The sequence below is a fragment of the Phodopus roborovskii genome, unplaced genomic scaffold (assembly GCF_943737965.1).
Source record: "Phodopus roborovskii unplaced genomic scaffold, PHOROB, whole genome shotgun sequence".
In the NCBI taxonomy this organism is placed as follows: Eukaryota; Metazoa; Chordata; class Mammalia; order Rodentia; family Cricetidae; genus Phodopus; species Phodopus roborovskii.
In genome coordinates, this window is record NW_026125391.1 from 9,701,868 (window position 1) to 9,719,300 (window position 17,433).

Sequence of the window (17,433 nt, forward strand, 5' to 3'; positions counted from 1 at the left end):
TTACAAAATGGGATATTATTACACTGTTAAAAACAATGACATGATTTAGCAGGCAAATGGATAGAGTTAGAAAAAAATCATGAGTGAGGTAACCCAGACATAGGAAAACACACATGGTATGTATTCACTTATAAGTGGGTATTAGCTATTACGTAAAGGATAATTGTGCTATAATCCACAGTCAAAGAGAGGATAAGCAACAAGGAGCGCTCAAGGAGGAGGGGTGATGGCACATGGATCTCCATGGGAAAGGGGATTAGAATAAATTTCATGGGCAGACTTGGGGTTGGTGGGGATGGGAACAAAAAGGGTTCATTCTGGACAGTGTTTGGATGGATGGAGAGAGTACCCAGAGAGACAACTAGAATGAGGGGGGGGGGGCACTTGAGGAATAATGTAACCTGTTGCAGTGAAAACTCCCTAGAATCTGAGAGTTATTCTAGTGAAGACTCCTATTAATGGGGATTAGAGAGAGGGAGCCCACACCTGAGACTTTGTGAATGGCCAGGAACCACAGACTGGGTAGCCCAGAGACCCAGGATAGAAGCAAGTACAATTAGAAAGTCAGTGATATGCTTCCTAATGATATTCTGCTATACTCATACAACAATGCACAGCCCAGTTGTCATCAGAAAGGAATTGTTCAGCAACTGACGGGGTGACCCACAGCCAAATACTAAGCAAAGCTAAAGGAAACTTTAGAAGAGGAGGAGGAAGTTTTCTAGGAACAAGAGGTGTCTAGGGCATAATGAGAACATGACCCACAGAATCAATTAAGCAGAGCTTATTGGGGTTCACAGAGACTGGAATGACATCACAGACCCTTTATGTTTCTTTGCTAGGTCCTCTGCATAGATGCTATGGTTGTACACTTTGGTGCTCTTTTGGGACCCTGACAAGTGGGAATGGGGTTTTCTCTGATGCTTTTTTGTATGCTCGGGCCCTTTTCCTCATACTGGGTTGCCTCTTCAATATTTATATGGGCCTTTTAACTTTAGCTTATTGTAATGTTTTATGCCATATTCAATTAGTGGCTTGCTGCTTTTTTTTAAGAGAAAATAAGGAGTAGATCTAGGGGAAGGAGAAGGAAGGAGGGATTGTGAGGAGTGGAAGTGGGGGAATTTGTTCAGGATGTAATATATGTAAAAATATATAAATAAATTATTTACAATTTAATTATGGCTTCTTTGGCATTATCAGGGGTTGCCCAGTAATCTGTAAGTAACTACAGCAACTCATTGAGATATTTTAGACTCCCCCTGAAAATAAAAATGTCTCCATTTGCACTCTGCTCCATACACCATCCCATAGTCAGTTCTATAAGTGAAAAAGCCTCTTCTGAGTCCTCCAACATGCAACTTTTCCCCTCTGCTTCTGAGTGCACACTCAGTTATATGTGACTTTGTCACTATCATCCTATTAGTGTTGCCCTCCATGTAACTGGGAGTGCTTTCCTTTACTGGAATCAATTCCCTTGTTATTACAAAGTCTTAAGAGTTATGTATGACTTCATGTAAATATAGAATTTACATTATTATTTCTTCCTCTTCTCACTCTTACACACCAAGAATAAAATCCAGTGGTCATGATAATGTAAATCTCAAATAACAGTGCTTAGTATATTCACTCCTATGAAAGTCACACATTAGTGTTTTTATTTTTTCCAATTTACTTATCATATTATTAATAAAGTCAGTCTAGAAAATGATCTTTTCCCATTGCGCACTCGTACTCCTTGGGCATGCTCCACTTTATAATGTAATAACCTCGATTTCCTACACTAGAAGATAATAATGGCAAATTAAAAGTCTGAATATTGGCTTAGAGTTGTTCATATGTATCTTACTTTCTAAGCTTGAAAAGTTGTCCTATGAAAACTCAAATCTGCAATTGATATTAAATTAAAGCCCATCATCCAATCTAAATTGTTAACCCATTTTGTCCCTCCCAACTCTTGATTATTGTTTAAAATGCTTTAGTAGTAAGTGAGAACACCTCTTACATTTACTATAACCACATGGTAGCCAGTATGCAGTAAGTGCATTCTCTTACTTTTTGATAAATTCTATTGCAGCTGTCTTACCTCCACCCCATCGCAGGCATCTTGCTAGGTCATTGCCAGTCCCAAGAGGCAGAATAGCAACTGGAGGGTGCTTGACTACATTGGCCTTTTCTGTGTAATAGGACAATGATAATAAAAATGTTAAACCAAGTTGGCCAATAGTATCAAACAAACTTACATTGAATGAATAATTCTACAAAGAACATGTAAATAGCAACAAGTTGAAATTTATAAATACTATTATAAATGGCAATGTTTTAATGCAATCCTGGTAACTGGATATATATATATATATATATATATATGTATATATATATACATATATATGTATATATGTATGTATATATATATACATATATACATATATATATATATATAATTCTTCAAAAAGTAACAGATTTTTCATGAATATCCATGTATGCAGAAAACCTTTTAAATATCTTGACAATACTCAAAATTTTGTTGTGTGTGTGTATGTTTTCTTCTCTTTTATCTTGACTAAAACACGTAAGAAAGCAGGTAACATGAAGCATAGGAATATTTGCCATCAGGGAATATAGGTAGGGTCCTATATATGTTTCTTTTGCAAAATCTCTATTTTCTTAGAGAACAGTAGAATTTTAAAAATAAATACTAAGTAATTCTGATAAAATGTTCCTATCCATAGCATTGCAAAATTTCAAAGCAAATGAACAGTCCTTACTGTTGGATTACCTTACAACATCAGGTTTATTTGTGTATTATTTATTTAGCTTTACATCATAGCCTGTGTTTGTGGGGACTTTGTCAATTCCCACCAGCTAGTTTGGCTCACACCTGACACAGTGGTATGGATTGAGGAAAGTAGTAGGCAAAAAACAAAGGTAGATTTGGGAGGGCATCCTGTGAATACTGAATTTCCATGTTTACTGTGCATAGCCTTTTTAAACCCCCATCAGAAAAGCAGGAGAAGGCAAAAGACTTTCTTACAAAGATATGAAGAACAAGCAAGCATAACTACCTTGTCAATATTCAAAGCATCAAGTAGCTATTTACTGAGTTAAGTATTTGTTGTTTAGGCAGGACATGTAGCCAGCACAGTATTCATTGGATGCCCTCCGGACTCTATCTCCATCTCCTACCTATTCCATTCCATAATTTACACTGCCCCTCTCAGGTAGGGACTGGCCTAGCTGACAGGATTAGGCAAAAGCCCCCCAAACACATGGGCTACAACAGATGGTACCGCAAAGTGAGCCTGGTCATGGCAGACAGAAGTGATGGACATGGCAGATGGAAAAAGATGAAAAAAAAAATGAGTGCTAGGATGATATAAGTGAAGTGAAAGGCAGTGGGTTTATCTAGGTAGTAAAACATTCATAAATAACAATTATAGATAATTGTAGAGAAGGATCAGGAATCAGGATAATAGTAATCAACTGAATATATAGTTACTTGGTGTGCTAGCTACATGTTCTGCCTAAACAGTAAAGTACATAACTCAAGAGATAATTACTTGATGTTTGTGTTATTAAGGTAATTATGTTTTCTTGTTCTTTATATATTGGTAAAAAAAAAATTTCTTTCCCCTTTTCCCACTTTTTGATGGGGGTACAAAAACCTGTCAACAATAAACATGAGTGGTTCAGTATTCACTGGATTCCCTCCCTTCTATAACTCTGGTCTCCTGTCTAATCCTTTTCTCAGTCCACACTCCCCTCTCTCAAGTACTAACCAGACAAGACTGCTGCACCAACTAAAGCCCAAATAATAGAGGCTACAACAGCTTTACCTTTGTATCTCTTAGTATTTTAGGTTTCAAGTGGTATAGAACTATCACCACAATTCCATGTACTTTCCTTTGAATCATCCCACACCTTGAGAGAATCCCAAAAATACATATTTTCTTTCCTTTTCATTCCTAAGTACATAAAGTCAGCATGCAGTATGTGCATGAATCACTTGATGAGTGACATGGATAAACAAAGTACAACACCACTGAATTTGGGGGACACAATGAGCCAAGATTTCCTATGGTTTTCATTTTAAAATTACTCATATATTTGCTGAGTAATTTTATAATTCTTGAATTTTAGTTTTTATCCCATAGGAGTAATTTATTAATATTTTCTGTCATTTATTAGAATGCCAATACCAGAATCTTCACTGACTATTTTCATGCAATATTAGTAGATTAAAATGTTAGATTTATAAGAAAAGTGTTGATGACAACATGTACTTTCTTTGAGTAACTGCAAACTGGAGAACAGGAGGGGGGCTTCCAGGCTGGAACTAATGACTGCCACGCCCATCATGACATTTTCAATTTGAAATGTTTTTCAGGGAATAACAAGACAGAATGTTCTAATTTTCACTTCTTTAAAAGCAAAAAAAGTGTGTATTTTATAGAGAGAACATAATTTGTTTTAATTAATATTTATTTGGAAAGGACCTGTGTATCTAATAAAAATTACTCAACTCAGAGACTAAAATAAATTATAGAAAATGTTTGTTTAAAATATATAAGCTTCTAAATACCAAGTTTTATACTATTAATATGTTCTAACAAGGGGCACATCTGAAAAAAAAATGCAAAAGGTTACAGAATTCACCTATCTAGATATTTGGTACACTGAAAGATTGACAGATGACAGAAGACAAGAGAAGATATGGGTTCTAGGCTCACCCAAGCCACATCAAACACAGGTCTTCATTACCTATGCAATCCAAAATCCAGCCCACAGTCCCATCTCCACCGCATGCTAACACTCTGAAGTCAGGGACATCCCGGAAAAAGTGTAACCTGAAAAATAAGTATTTTATGGCACATGATTTATATTTCAGGAGAACATCTCGTGGTTTGTTGATTACTAGCTTTTTTTTTTTCGAGTAAATCATATTTTTACCTTTTGAAAATTTTAAATATTTAATTGCTATCTTACATATCATTCAAATAATATTTGTGAATACTTATTACAGGTTCTGTCCTTTAAATTTGTTTAAGTTATAATATCCATGTTCTATAGAGTACAACTTATTTTTGTAAACAGCCAAATTAAAAATATAAATTATAACATACAAAATCCAGACTAGCAAATGTAATATAATTTCTTTAGTAACTTTTTGTCAGTCAGGCATTTTCTTTTTAAAAAATATTTATAAATGATTATCATGTCAGTCAATATAATATGTTCAACACTTTACTTTCTCCAATACTGGGAGACATTGTTCAGCCTTCAGTTAGGATTTTAGCTTTCCGAATTTTCTCATGACTTTCAATCTGCCAGTACAGAAGGTAAACCTCATTCCCCTTGTCTCTGACCTGGTTCAGATTTACTCCCCAGGATTGTTCAGACTTAATTGCTGGGTCAGCTGTGTTAAATGCCCACTGTTCTTGTTATCACTGCATGCAGTGAACTCATTAACACAACCTACCTGTGTAAAGTCACAAAGACAGCTAATGTTTCCAGTTATGAAGTCCTACATGCTATTTTTCAGCAAATAAAATATGAAAGCAGAGCAGAAGCTGGTGTGCCTCCTCCTCTTTGTCCCACACATCAGGGTAATAACAATATGGTATAGAAGCATCAAAGTGATTTTCCTCTACACTGGATATTCATATACAAATAGCCATCTACAAAGCTTCATTGTGAATATTCTATATTTTATTTACTTTAGAATTTTACTGGGAAAATTTCTCACTTGAGAAAATGAGGAGGAGGAAAAAAGAGAGGGAGGAAGAGAGGGTGAGAGAGAAAGGGGGAGCAGCGCCTACATATGTGAATGGCAATGGAGGTTAGAATAGCTTGGCTTACAGTTAGAAACAATGTTAACAGTGTGATGTGGATGCTGGGAACCAAAGTCTGGTCCCTCAGTAGAGGAGCAGGTTCTCTTAAATCACTGAGCCATATCTTCATGGCTACTGTGCTCACTGTAAGCATCAGTGAGAACATACTATATGCATATTTTAAAAATCTTTTACATTACTGAAAGATCTTTCTGTATTCTCACTACCTGCAGATGTATAAGTATCTTCACAGATTTAGTTGTTTATGAAAGTCTTTATGGGTTACCTATGAAGCATGCTCTGTGGTAGTTGTCACATGAATGAATGGATTCCAACATTAAAGAATTTGCTTTTGTGACCCTTTAAACTGTGTCTGTTATTTCATTATTATGGGCTGGAGAAGCAGCTAAGTGGAAAAAATATTTCCTTGGCATGTATGCGGTACTAAGTTAAGTCCCTAGTAACATAAATCTTCAAAACTTGTTTTTTTCACTATTATAAAAATTATTATTCTAGTTACTATCTGAGTCAGGTTTGCATGTGGGTGAAGGCTGTTTTAGAGTACCTTGTTCTGCTACAATTACTTTATTGCTCTTAACATCTCCCAGAGTGTTCAGTTCCTTGAAACCCTTCAATGGTAAGTACATTTGATTACAACATGGCTTCCAAGAGTTTAAACAATAGCTGATTTTGTATGTGAGTGTAATCTAATCTTGTTTAGAACAAAGTTCATTATTCCCATAAGAATCTTGGTGACATGTGATATTTCCATGAATGGTATTATCAAAACCTTGATAATCTTTTCAGTTGAGTGTTAATATTGTATGACAAAAAATTATATATCATGAGTGATATTTTACATTTGAATTAAATTCCTTTCAAGATATTTTTCAAAGGTATACAAACAGTAAATAATTATATTAGAAACGGCATAAAAGTTAACTGGACTTAACATCTGGTAATAAATTCATAGATATTTAACATGGACATTTCGTTCATTTATTTGGGTTATTGTGTGTATTTATTCTCTGATGTATATGTTTCAAATATTTTATTTCATTCTTTCACCCTTCATATCCCTGCAGTATGCACATGTAATAAATGACTTTGTACCAATCTCCCTCTTTAGCAGAACACCCATGGCAACTTGTGTATGCTTCTGGTCTTTTCCCCTATAACACTTCTCCCTTGCTCACACAGGTTGGCTCATCTGAGTACTGGGGTGCCATATTTAAATTAGTCAGCATTCTGCACTATGTCCTCACGCACTAGTACGACTTTCAACAATGTTGTTACTCTAGACAACTCTTTTTATTTTTACAGACATGTGAAGTTCAAATTACATGAATTTGCTCTTCAAATCTATTTCAAGAGGCACTTGGGCTGGTAGATTCATGTTGTTAAAGAGATGCTTTTTTATGTGCTTTCTACTATTACTAGCAGTGTTTACTTGGAGAGTATAATAATATGCGGCACTACAAGACAATGAAATTAACTTGAGAAAGACATCAAACAAATGTACTCCACTTAGTCCATTCTAATATTTTGCTTCTTTATTTTTTTATTCCTTGAAAAGAAAAATTTCAATTACTCTCTATTCCTTTAATTCTTGTTAAAATTTTGTAACTTGTTCTGATTTTAATCATTTAGTCTGCATTTTGCAGAAATCTTTTATGAATATTTTTACTCAAATATCCACTGATATTTGAATTTCAATGAAAATGAAATAAATTATAATATATTCAGAATTGTAAGTCTCTAGATAAATAAAATGTGTACATATTCTATATTGTGGTAAGAAAGGAATTCTTATATTTTTCCTTTTCATGTCATCTTCTTTTTGCCTTTGTTTTAGTCTAGCATGCTTTTCTATTCATTTTTACATTTATTAAATAACTTTTTCCATTCAGCAACTGCAATTTAAACCTAATTTTATTTGAAAGCATGAGAACAATTCATTCCATTCTGCCCTTTCTGTGCTTCTGTATCCATCTGTGCTTCAGTACTGTTCTCTTCCAATCACTTTTGCATTTAGGAAGTGTATATGTCAAAGGACATAAAGAAACTTTGCTTTAAAAATATGCTTTTAAAGTAAACTGATATTCTACAAAAATAAGAATAAGAAATAACAAAGTTCAATTGACATTAAAGATATACAACTAATTATAAATATAATGAACTTCCTCTCTACTGAATATTCATAATTATTACTTAGTATTTCTCAATAAAATATAAATTTCTGAATACAAATATAAAATATTACATATGTTTTGTGTCTGTTAAGATGGTTTTATTTGTATTTCAAAGATGTTTCAAATTATGTCTGCTGATACTAATGTTATTTGTAGCTGGGAAACAATTTGAGTATTATATATTATTTATAAAGATAGTCATATTACTATTTTTGCCTATATTTTGTTTATATTGTTGTGCATATTATTTTTCTACATACTAATTAAAGTAGCATTAGTGATTTCAATTTTACAATAATTCTGCATCTCTTTTCATTTCCCTTGCTACAATTCTAATATTTATTCAAATGTGAGTATTCATAGAGACTAATAATATTTTGTTCTTTGCCTTAAATGGAATAAGTCTATTATGTATCCAATTCAAATGATATATCTTTCACAAATTCCTTTTTCTGTTCCCTTTTATACATAATACTCCAGAAGTTCAATGAAATGAGTTTCTACTCTTGTAATAGGATTTTTATTATGAATATGTACTCTCTGGCAATCCTGTTAAGATTTCTCTGGTTTAAATTGTTAGCACAAAAATGTACATTCACATGTAAAATAAAAAACTAATAAAGTAAAATAAAAAAATGAAACAAAATGTACATTCACACATGCCTGATTTATGAAAACATTCTTCCAGTCTTTTCCTTTATCCCACTGGGCAATATATCTTTACATCGCTGTAGAAAGACTTGGTTTGCTAACTTCTACATTTAGGATCATAAGATACCTAACTTTTGATTTCCTTATCAATTAAATGTGTTTTTTTTTTTTTTTACCAGATTTATATTGTAAAACAAAATAAAAGCGTTAGGATGCACTGTAATTTCTTTCACTTCTGAAAAACGTATATCTTTTAGTAAATTATTAAATCTGGTATTATTTGATACAATAGTTTCTGGTAATTCCTTTAAAATAGAGGGTTCTAAGTAATGCTTAAACTCCTGTAAATATTACTAAAATCATATTAAATATAAATAAAATTGAAAATATGTGCTTTGTAATTATTCCTAACCAAGACTTTTCCAGTTACAATTCTGTATAGGATCATGGCTCTCATCTGTATTTCTGAAAACATTGGCACTGGAGGCCAGGAAGATTTCAAAGCATGGCAGCAGAAGCAGTTGTCACATGGCTTACTGCAGTGATGTCTATCCATCCAAACTCACCACTGATCTTCTATTCCAGGGAACTGCATCATCTGTAATTCAGTATTGTGCTTTAAAATTCTCATCATTGGTTGCTCAGCAGTGTCCTACCCCCCAAACATAGATCCCATATAACTGTCAGGCCAGCTTATCTTCTTTCAATGCATTACTAGTGGATTGAAATTTGGCCTTTTAACTGAATTTCTTAATCTACTCACTCCATGCAATTTTCCTTAGGGATCTGGTCATTCCTTTTTCCACTAATTCATTGAATAGGAGGCTAGGAAAAATCCTGTAATCATTCTTAGTTTGAGCCTCCTTCTGCTTGTCATTAAAACAGAATTATCAGCTCTAGCTTTCCTGCACTCTTTACATGCGAGCACATAAATAAAAAGATTATGCATTATACTATCAATAGATATTCTCTCTCCCCTTCCCTCTCTCCTTCCCACCCTTCCTCCATCCATCCCTCTTTTTTCCTCACACCCCTGTGTTTGAGGGTTGAAAGGTATTGCAAGATATTGCATTAATTGAAGAGATTTGGAAAGAGACAAAATTCAAAGTTTCACATTGCACCCACTTCCTAATTTTCCTTCCAGTGATAAGGGATGAGCAAATGAGAAGATTCTAGAAGGATTCTAGAAGGGTTTGTGTAAAGTTTAGTAGTCTATGCTACACTTTCTATCTATCAGTTTTTATTTTATCTGTAAGATTAATGGGTATAATTGTTTTACAAGGTAATTATCTTGGTTTTTACCTGAGTTTGTCTAGGCTATTTAGTGCATATATTTTAAAGTTAAAACTTCAAATAGATTATTATGAATATTCATTATTACAGAATTTTCAGTGTAGTCCACAGTGTCACTGTTTCCCTAGCGAATTTATCTGGAATTGTTACATTTGGAAACAATCTTAGCCTAATAATTGGGCTCTGTAGTCCACTGAAAATGTTCAACAGCCATCTCTAAAGCTAGCTGTATGGTCTCTGTTATCCAAGAGACTTCATTCTGGAGTTTGGCTGTATAATATTGCAAATTTATAGATAACAATTCTGACTTTAGGATTTCATATCATAAACAGCATACTCCTCTCTTATTTTGCTCAATTCATGTTCACAATTGCATGTATTCACTTTAAAATTTTTCTTAAATTTACAATATAGTGCCTAGTCCCTATTCCAAATGACTTGACAGAGTTTTATGATCCCTCCTGGAAGGCATCACCCTCCCTATGGAGTGGGTGGGTGGAATGGAATGAAAGGGGGACAGGGGGCATGAAATGGAGGGAACTGAGATCTATATGTAAAGATATATATATATATATTCATAGCTGCCTCATAATTCAAAGTGGAGTTATACCTTGTGATATTATTCTTGATATGCCACAGTATTTTTAGTGCAAAACAATGAGTTTTATAATTTAGGTAAGATCTTGCTCTACCTTTGCCTGGACTGAAACTCACTATGTAGACTAGGCTATACCTGAATTTGTGATGCATTTCCTGTTTAGTTAAGAACATGTGATTGTATACTTAAAACACATTTAGGGAGACAGATCTTTTAAGTCCTCTGGATTCTGTTATAAAGAGAAAGAAGGAAAACTACAGCTGGTGACACGGTAATGCTGTTTGTGAGCCTTCAGTCTCATAGTTACTCAATGCAAAGAACACAAACATAATAAATGTAATAAAATAAGCATTAATGCTGCAAAAATAATGTACTTGTAGTACTTGGAGGCTTAAATAAGAAGTGAATCACAAATTCAAGTTCAGCCTAGTCCACATAGTAAGTTTCCCTCTAGCCAGAACTAGAGCCTCCAAGTACTATAAATATGGTATGAGCTGACATGCTAAGCCAGAAAGACAATTTTTCACAGCTTCTGCCATGATTTCTTACACCTAGGTGGTGTCTACAAACACCACACTCTCATTGATATTGGTACTAATACTTCAGTGTCTTGAAAATGGATTCAAGGAGCATTTAAGTCTCCTATAGTTTCATTCTGTAACTTGTGCAAAAAATGGTGTTAAACAAGGAGGGATTTTTTTCATTTAAACACTTTACTTTAGAACACTTAAAAGTCTGCTTTAAATGAAGGACTTTCCAACCTGTGACAACCCTCCCTGTAGCTCTGGCTAAAGGGAAGTTAATTAATTATGAGAATGTTCACCTTGTCAAAACATCCTCACATTAATTAAATGATTTGGATTTGGATACTAGAAAATCAACCACTCACAACAAACTTGTTTAGAAGGCTACGTTATTGTGTGGAGGATAAATTTAAAACACATTGGGTGCCCATTCCATCAGGACTTCAAGACAATGTTTATATGTTCCTGTACTAGGGATACATCCTGGTTTTACTATCAGAGGTCCCATAGACTACCCAGGCCTCCTAACTGAGACACACATTCAGGGTATCATTTCCAAGCTATCAGTCTGGGGTTCATGAGCACCTCCTTGTTCAGGTCAGCCCTTTCTGTGGGTTTTCCCAGCATGGTCTTGACCCTTTTGCTTATCACTTCTCCCTCTCTACAACTGGATTCCAGAACTTCAGCTCAATGTTATGAATTTTAATGAAAATCTTTGAATATTTATATGCTTGCCTATGTGTGTGTTAACATTTATACATCTACTAAAAAACTAATTTAAAATGTAAACTATATGACTGAAAAGCTTACTGAAATTTGAAATAAATGTGTCTTAAGTGAAAACTATAATAAAGGGAATGACAGGAGGGAAAAAGGTGGGAACAATGGAGGAAGGGGAACCTGTCACTTGGGAGTATTGTATAAGAGAAGAATCTATTCTTGATTAAAAGAAAAAAAAAACCATAAAGGCACTTAAGAAGTTGAATTCAGAAATGCAGGGAGAGCCAGAGATAGCCACCTCCCATGAAACAACAAGGATTTTAAATTTGGAGGTACAGTAGCATAATGTTTCTTGTGACCTCACAGGGTTTTGCTCCATATGTTGAAAACATAACTAAATACAAAAGCAAAGAGGAAGGGTAAAAGCTCTCTGATAGGAAAACCCAATTGACAGTCACGTCAGAATTAGCAATGTCCTGAAATGGTTGAAAAGAAGTCTGCCTTTGATGTCACTGCTGGAAACGGTCACCAGTGTTCTATATCTGCTTACAGTCTATACCACCACTACCAGTCTTTGCAAATGGAGTCTCTGGGTTACTGTTGCGTTCCTAGTAAGCCAAGCTACTGAAGGGAGCATTTTTCAGGTAGAAATAAATCTTGGGTTAGTTGGGTTTAAGGTAAATACTGATTTAGAAGATCAATTTTGCTTTCACATGTAGCCCAAGAGCTTGTGACTACAATATAAATAAATAAACAAACAAAAAAGCAAGAGAGCGACTGGGAGTGTTTTAAAAGACATCCAATGAATTAACTTAGAACAATTCACCTTAAAATTTCCAGATAAAGACCAAGAGATATAATTTATGTTTCAAATTTCACAATTTCTAATTCTATACTATAACAACAGAGTGATTAAACCCATTCAGGTCAGTTTAGTAAATTTATATAAATCTATAATAACATTTTTATAATTAATAAATAGTTTTCATGTTTATTCTGTAGCTATCAGATGGTTGTTGAATTAACTCAGAATGTTATATAAGAGCATTCTGAAAGGAAATAAATTTAATGAAAACTTCCTACTGAAAAGTAAGTTAATAAAGCTTATTTTATGGTTTCTATACCATTTTTACCACTAGACATATGTAATGAAGTTTATGATTGCACTAGAAGTCCCTCTCCTTAAAAGTACAGAGTAGTTAAATATCATATGAACAGATATGAAATATGAAATCTATATATTGTCCTTAGGATAGTGACTCAAAAATGTATATTATCTACCATTTAATTTACTTTACCTACACTTATGGATTATGAATCTATGCCAGTAAGTGAGCTAAGTATCTCAATATGCTTTGTCTTCAAATATTTTATTGGGTTTACTGAAGGCAGATAAAAGTATCAAATAACTGAAATTGGTTTTTTGTTGTTGTTTAGACATTTAATGTAGATTATATAGAGCTGAAAGATTTCTTACTAGAAGAAGATATATTACAAATGAGTGTTAAATTAATTGGTAGATTGAGGAACTATGAGGAAAACGATTAACAGGTTATTTGAAAGGGTATATGGTTTAGGAAAACAATAAATTTTTTTTTTAAAAGTAAGAGCATTGTGTTGGTGTTTAATGTCAATGACAAGGGTCTGGGGCTATGTTGGTTTCAGAGGACCATGCTGTTTCTGGGGCCATAACAATTTGAGTGGTCTGTAATGCCACCTAGGGGGCCATGGTGCTGCTTCCAAGGACCTTGTCTGGGTCTGGTCCTACCAGTTTGGGTCTGTTTTGATGTCTGTGGCTCATGTTGCCACCAAAGGCCACATGGATGACCAGGTTTTAGACCATGCTGGAATCTGATGCCCATGCTGTCACTGGGACTATGCTAAAGTGTGTGAAGTTAGTGGTCTTGCAGAATGATAACCACAGAATCTACATGACTCGGGGCAATAGCAAGATATCTTATATGATGGTGTGCCAGAGGCCTTGAATAAGACCAGTGACTCATTGGAATGAACATTTGTATGTGGGGCTGATTGGACAAAAGGGTATAATACATGAAACACCACATCTCCCAATGCCACTAGGACAAACGAAGAGGTGTTGGAGAGATGGAAAAGATGGAGGAGTGAGAAGGATTTTTGTTTTCTTCTTGTTCTTGTTATCCTTCTTTCTCCTCTTCTTCTTCCCACCCTTCCCCTTCTTCTCTCCAAAGACTTTCATACATACCTCCTCATTCTCTTTCAGATTCATGGTCATATTGTTGTTTTGCTAATATCATCACATGAATATATATGCACATTTTCAGATGTGACCATCTGGTACTGGATAACCAATTAGTGTACTCTTCCCTGTGGAAGAATGTTTCTCTAGTTCTTGTTATTCCTGAGTTTACTGTAGCAACTATTGAGGCCTTGTGGCCTTTCTCCCCCAATTCCAGTACATCTTTTGTTGTTACCTTAATACAGCTCACATTTAGACCAACATGTTGCTCAGATCTATGGGTATGGTTTCTGAGATGACCAGGATAAATAGTCTAGTGGCAGACACTCTGAAACCCAGGCTCTTTGTCATTGTTCACCCCTCTTCTACACTGTTAGATGGGCCTTTCTGTAACTTAAAATTTCCTTTGGCAGGAATTTATGTGTGAAGTCGTTCAGCATATTTAGATGTTTGGTGAGAAAAGTTCCTTATAGGCTCCTGTGTTTGAATATTTGGTCCCAAGTTGATGGTATAGAAATTTTGGGAGATGGAGTCTTGCCAAAGGAACTATATCACTTGCAGTAAGATTTGAGGGTTTATGACCTCACTCCCATTCAAATTTCTTTTGTATGCTACTCTTTTGCAATTTAAGGTGTGATATCTCAGCCTCATATCCATCGGCTCCATGCATGACAATGATAGACTTCCCCTCTAAAAATGTAAACCTACATGACATTCTTGGTTTTGCCTTGGATCATGTTATTTTATCATAAGAATAGAAAAACAACTAACACAATTATATTTTTATGTGTTTTTGTGTGAATTCATGGGCATATGTATTCATGTCTACATTCATGTGGACAATATCAATACTTAAATATCTTCTCTTGTGAATGTGCCTATTATATTTTCTATATTGTTAGAGTGTTTTGAAGTCTGGATAAATAATAATTTACAAATAATAATGTATACCATTCTAAATGCTTTTCCAATGGTTTAACTGTCTAAATAATTAAAGCTCAGAATTTTCAACATCTTTGTGGTCTTGACTCATTTAATAGTCAACATAGTAACTGAAGATTATCAGACCTCAAGTGAGGAAACTCTTGTGTGACACAAACAAGCTGGTGGTATTTGTTTTATCAGTCTATTGTATGTTTTCTTACTTTTCTCAATCTATAGATTTTTAAGCTGGGTTTTAAAACTGAAATTGAATGTAGTCACTCCAGTCCCCCAAACAACACCAGAAATTTGCTATACATTAAATTGTGTTAGAACATAAGCCCTGCCTCAATTATATTTTATAGTTCCTCCCGTGAAGTAGTGGGGAGAGTGTTTCATATTTACATTAGTGAGAAACAGATTTTTACATTTTTTGGACATTTGTAGTAGAATTTGGTTGAATGTTGTTAAGCACTTGCTACTTTGGGGGCTTTTGTGATGTTTGGCATGATCTCTAACATGATGCTGTAACAAGAGACATATGTAAGCAGTCATGAGCTCTGAGTGAAGAGAGATTTTATTTAAATAAAAATATGATAGAAAGTTTGTTATATAAAATGATATTTTAAATTAAGAAAATAGAAAACTATGTGGAATCTGTTATATAAATTACACATTGTTAATAGGAATCTCTCTCTCAAGATTTCACTAGCAGCAACATGAAATGTGAGAATATGAATTTATAAGACTGACTGTTGTTATTTTAAAAATAATATTTGCCTTATATTTAGTTTTAGTATATAAAATGATATTTCTCAAAATAAATTATATACTTCTTTATGGTGAACAATGTGGAAAAGAATTTCCCTATTTTAAGAATATTATATTTTATTTCAATTCATTAAATATCTTTTAATTAAATTTTAGTGGTGATCTGGGAATAAACTGCTATGCTTTTTTTATAGTTCATAGTCAAAAGACAATATGACTAGCTGCTTTATAAGTAAACAAACCTTGACATAGATTTGATGTAAGTAACTGTACCAAATGGAGAATATATAAGAATAGACATGAGTGCTGATTTTAATGGTGTGAAAGAAAATAACACCTCAATCTATGAAGATCAAATAGCAATGTTCATCATATAAATGTTTTTACCAATTAATATTGAAAGACAAAAAAAAGTAAAGTTAAAGAAACCCCCCACTTGAAATGAAGGACTAACCTGGAAACCAATATCTGTTCCTTGGAATTTGCTAACTTCCTCTCACAAGGCCCTGAGATAACAAGATACCAAGAAGTCACACTGCCCCTCCTTTCTTGTGAGTAAGCAGGTGGTGAATAGGGTCCTTAGGAAACAAAGAGCTGCAACTCCAGTTTGCCCAGACAAAATTAATTAGCACACTCTGAGGCCCTAAGGTCTGTTGACCCTAACAGCAGACCATCTGGCCTCAAAGGGTCAAGTACTCAATGGACAGAGGGTCCCACCCATCCCTAAGCTTGTGGGTTTGCCTTGAAAAACACCTGTGCCCAGGGGAGGGGGCTTCTCTCTAGCCTGTGTGCTAGAGGAGCCCGTTTGTGCACACTTTTCTTGTTCATTAAAGCCTCTTGCGTGTTGCAGCAACTGGACTGGACATTGAGTTCTTGGGGGTACCAACCGAATTTGAGAGACTCCTCATTCTGAGGGTCTTACAATATATTTCTTAGTAATCTTCTATTCAACTAATTGTATTCATCACCAGGAAAGAGTCCACTTGTATAAAACACATAAACTTCAGATGCCTCAAATATGATAATCAGAACCATAGAGAAAGCCCTTGGAACCTTGAAAGGAGATGCTACACACATGCACACACACACACACAAACACACACAAATACACACACACATATACACACTTGCACACACACATGCACACACATGCACACACATGCACACACATACACACACAGGCACACACTCATGTATGCATGCATGCAAATCTATTGTGTCACTGGGGAAAAAATAGACCAGAATGGGTACTCAGTTGAAATTCAAAAATAACAAAGGCTATTTGATTAACTGAGCAATTCTACAGACTGAAACACTCCAAAAGCAATGTGCAGAACCAAGAAACTTGCAAAGAACCTGACCTATAACCAAGGAGGCCACAACCAGAACCAGGGGTGGAAGGTAATACTAACAGTGGGGCAGAAAGATAAAGAGAAGAGGACAACAGAGACGCTCAGAGCTTGCCTTGGCATAGTGCAGAGGACTTTTGCACAAGGAAATACAGACCTGCATCTGATACAGTGTGGACATGGTTATTAGTGGTCTAACACACAGAACAGCCTGATGAAATGGGTCTAGGAACAGTTTTTGGAGAATCTATCCTATGTAAATCTTGAAAACATGTATGAAAGCAATAATATAGTTTTTGAAATAGATTAAATATAAAAATTTAAAGTACATAAAAACACAGGAAAACTGATTAATGGGAGACAAGGAA

General features: G+C 34.6%; 1 protein-coding gene across 1 annotated transcript in view; it reads right to left on the reverse strand.

Moving 5' to 3' along the window:
* The window catches only part of Dgkb (diacylglycerol kinase beta), a 702,490-nt gene that overhangs the window by 387,509 nt on the left and 297,548 nt on the right, over nucleotides 1–17,433 (reverse strand). The window contains exons 18-19 of the mRNA XM_051175084.1: nucleotides 4,759–4,844; nucleotides 2,084–2,173 (exon numbers count right to left, since the gene is read on the reverse strand). Coding sequence (XP_051031041.1) covers nucleotides 2,084–2,173; nucleotides 4,759–4,844 — 176 coding nt within the window. The remainder of the gene's footprint in view (nucleotides 1–2,083; nucleotides 2,174–4,758; nucleotides 4,845–17,433) is intronic.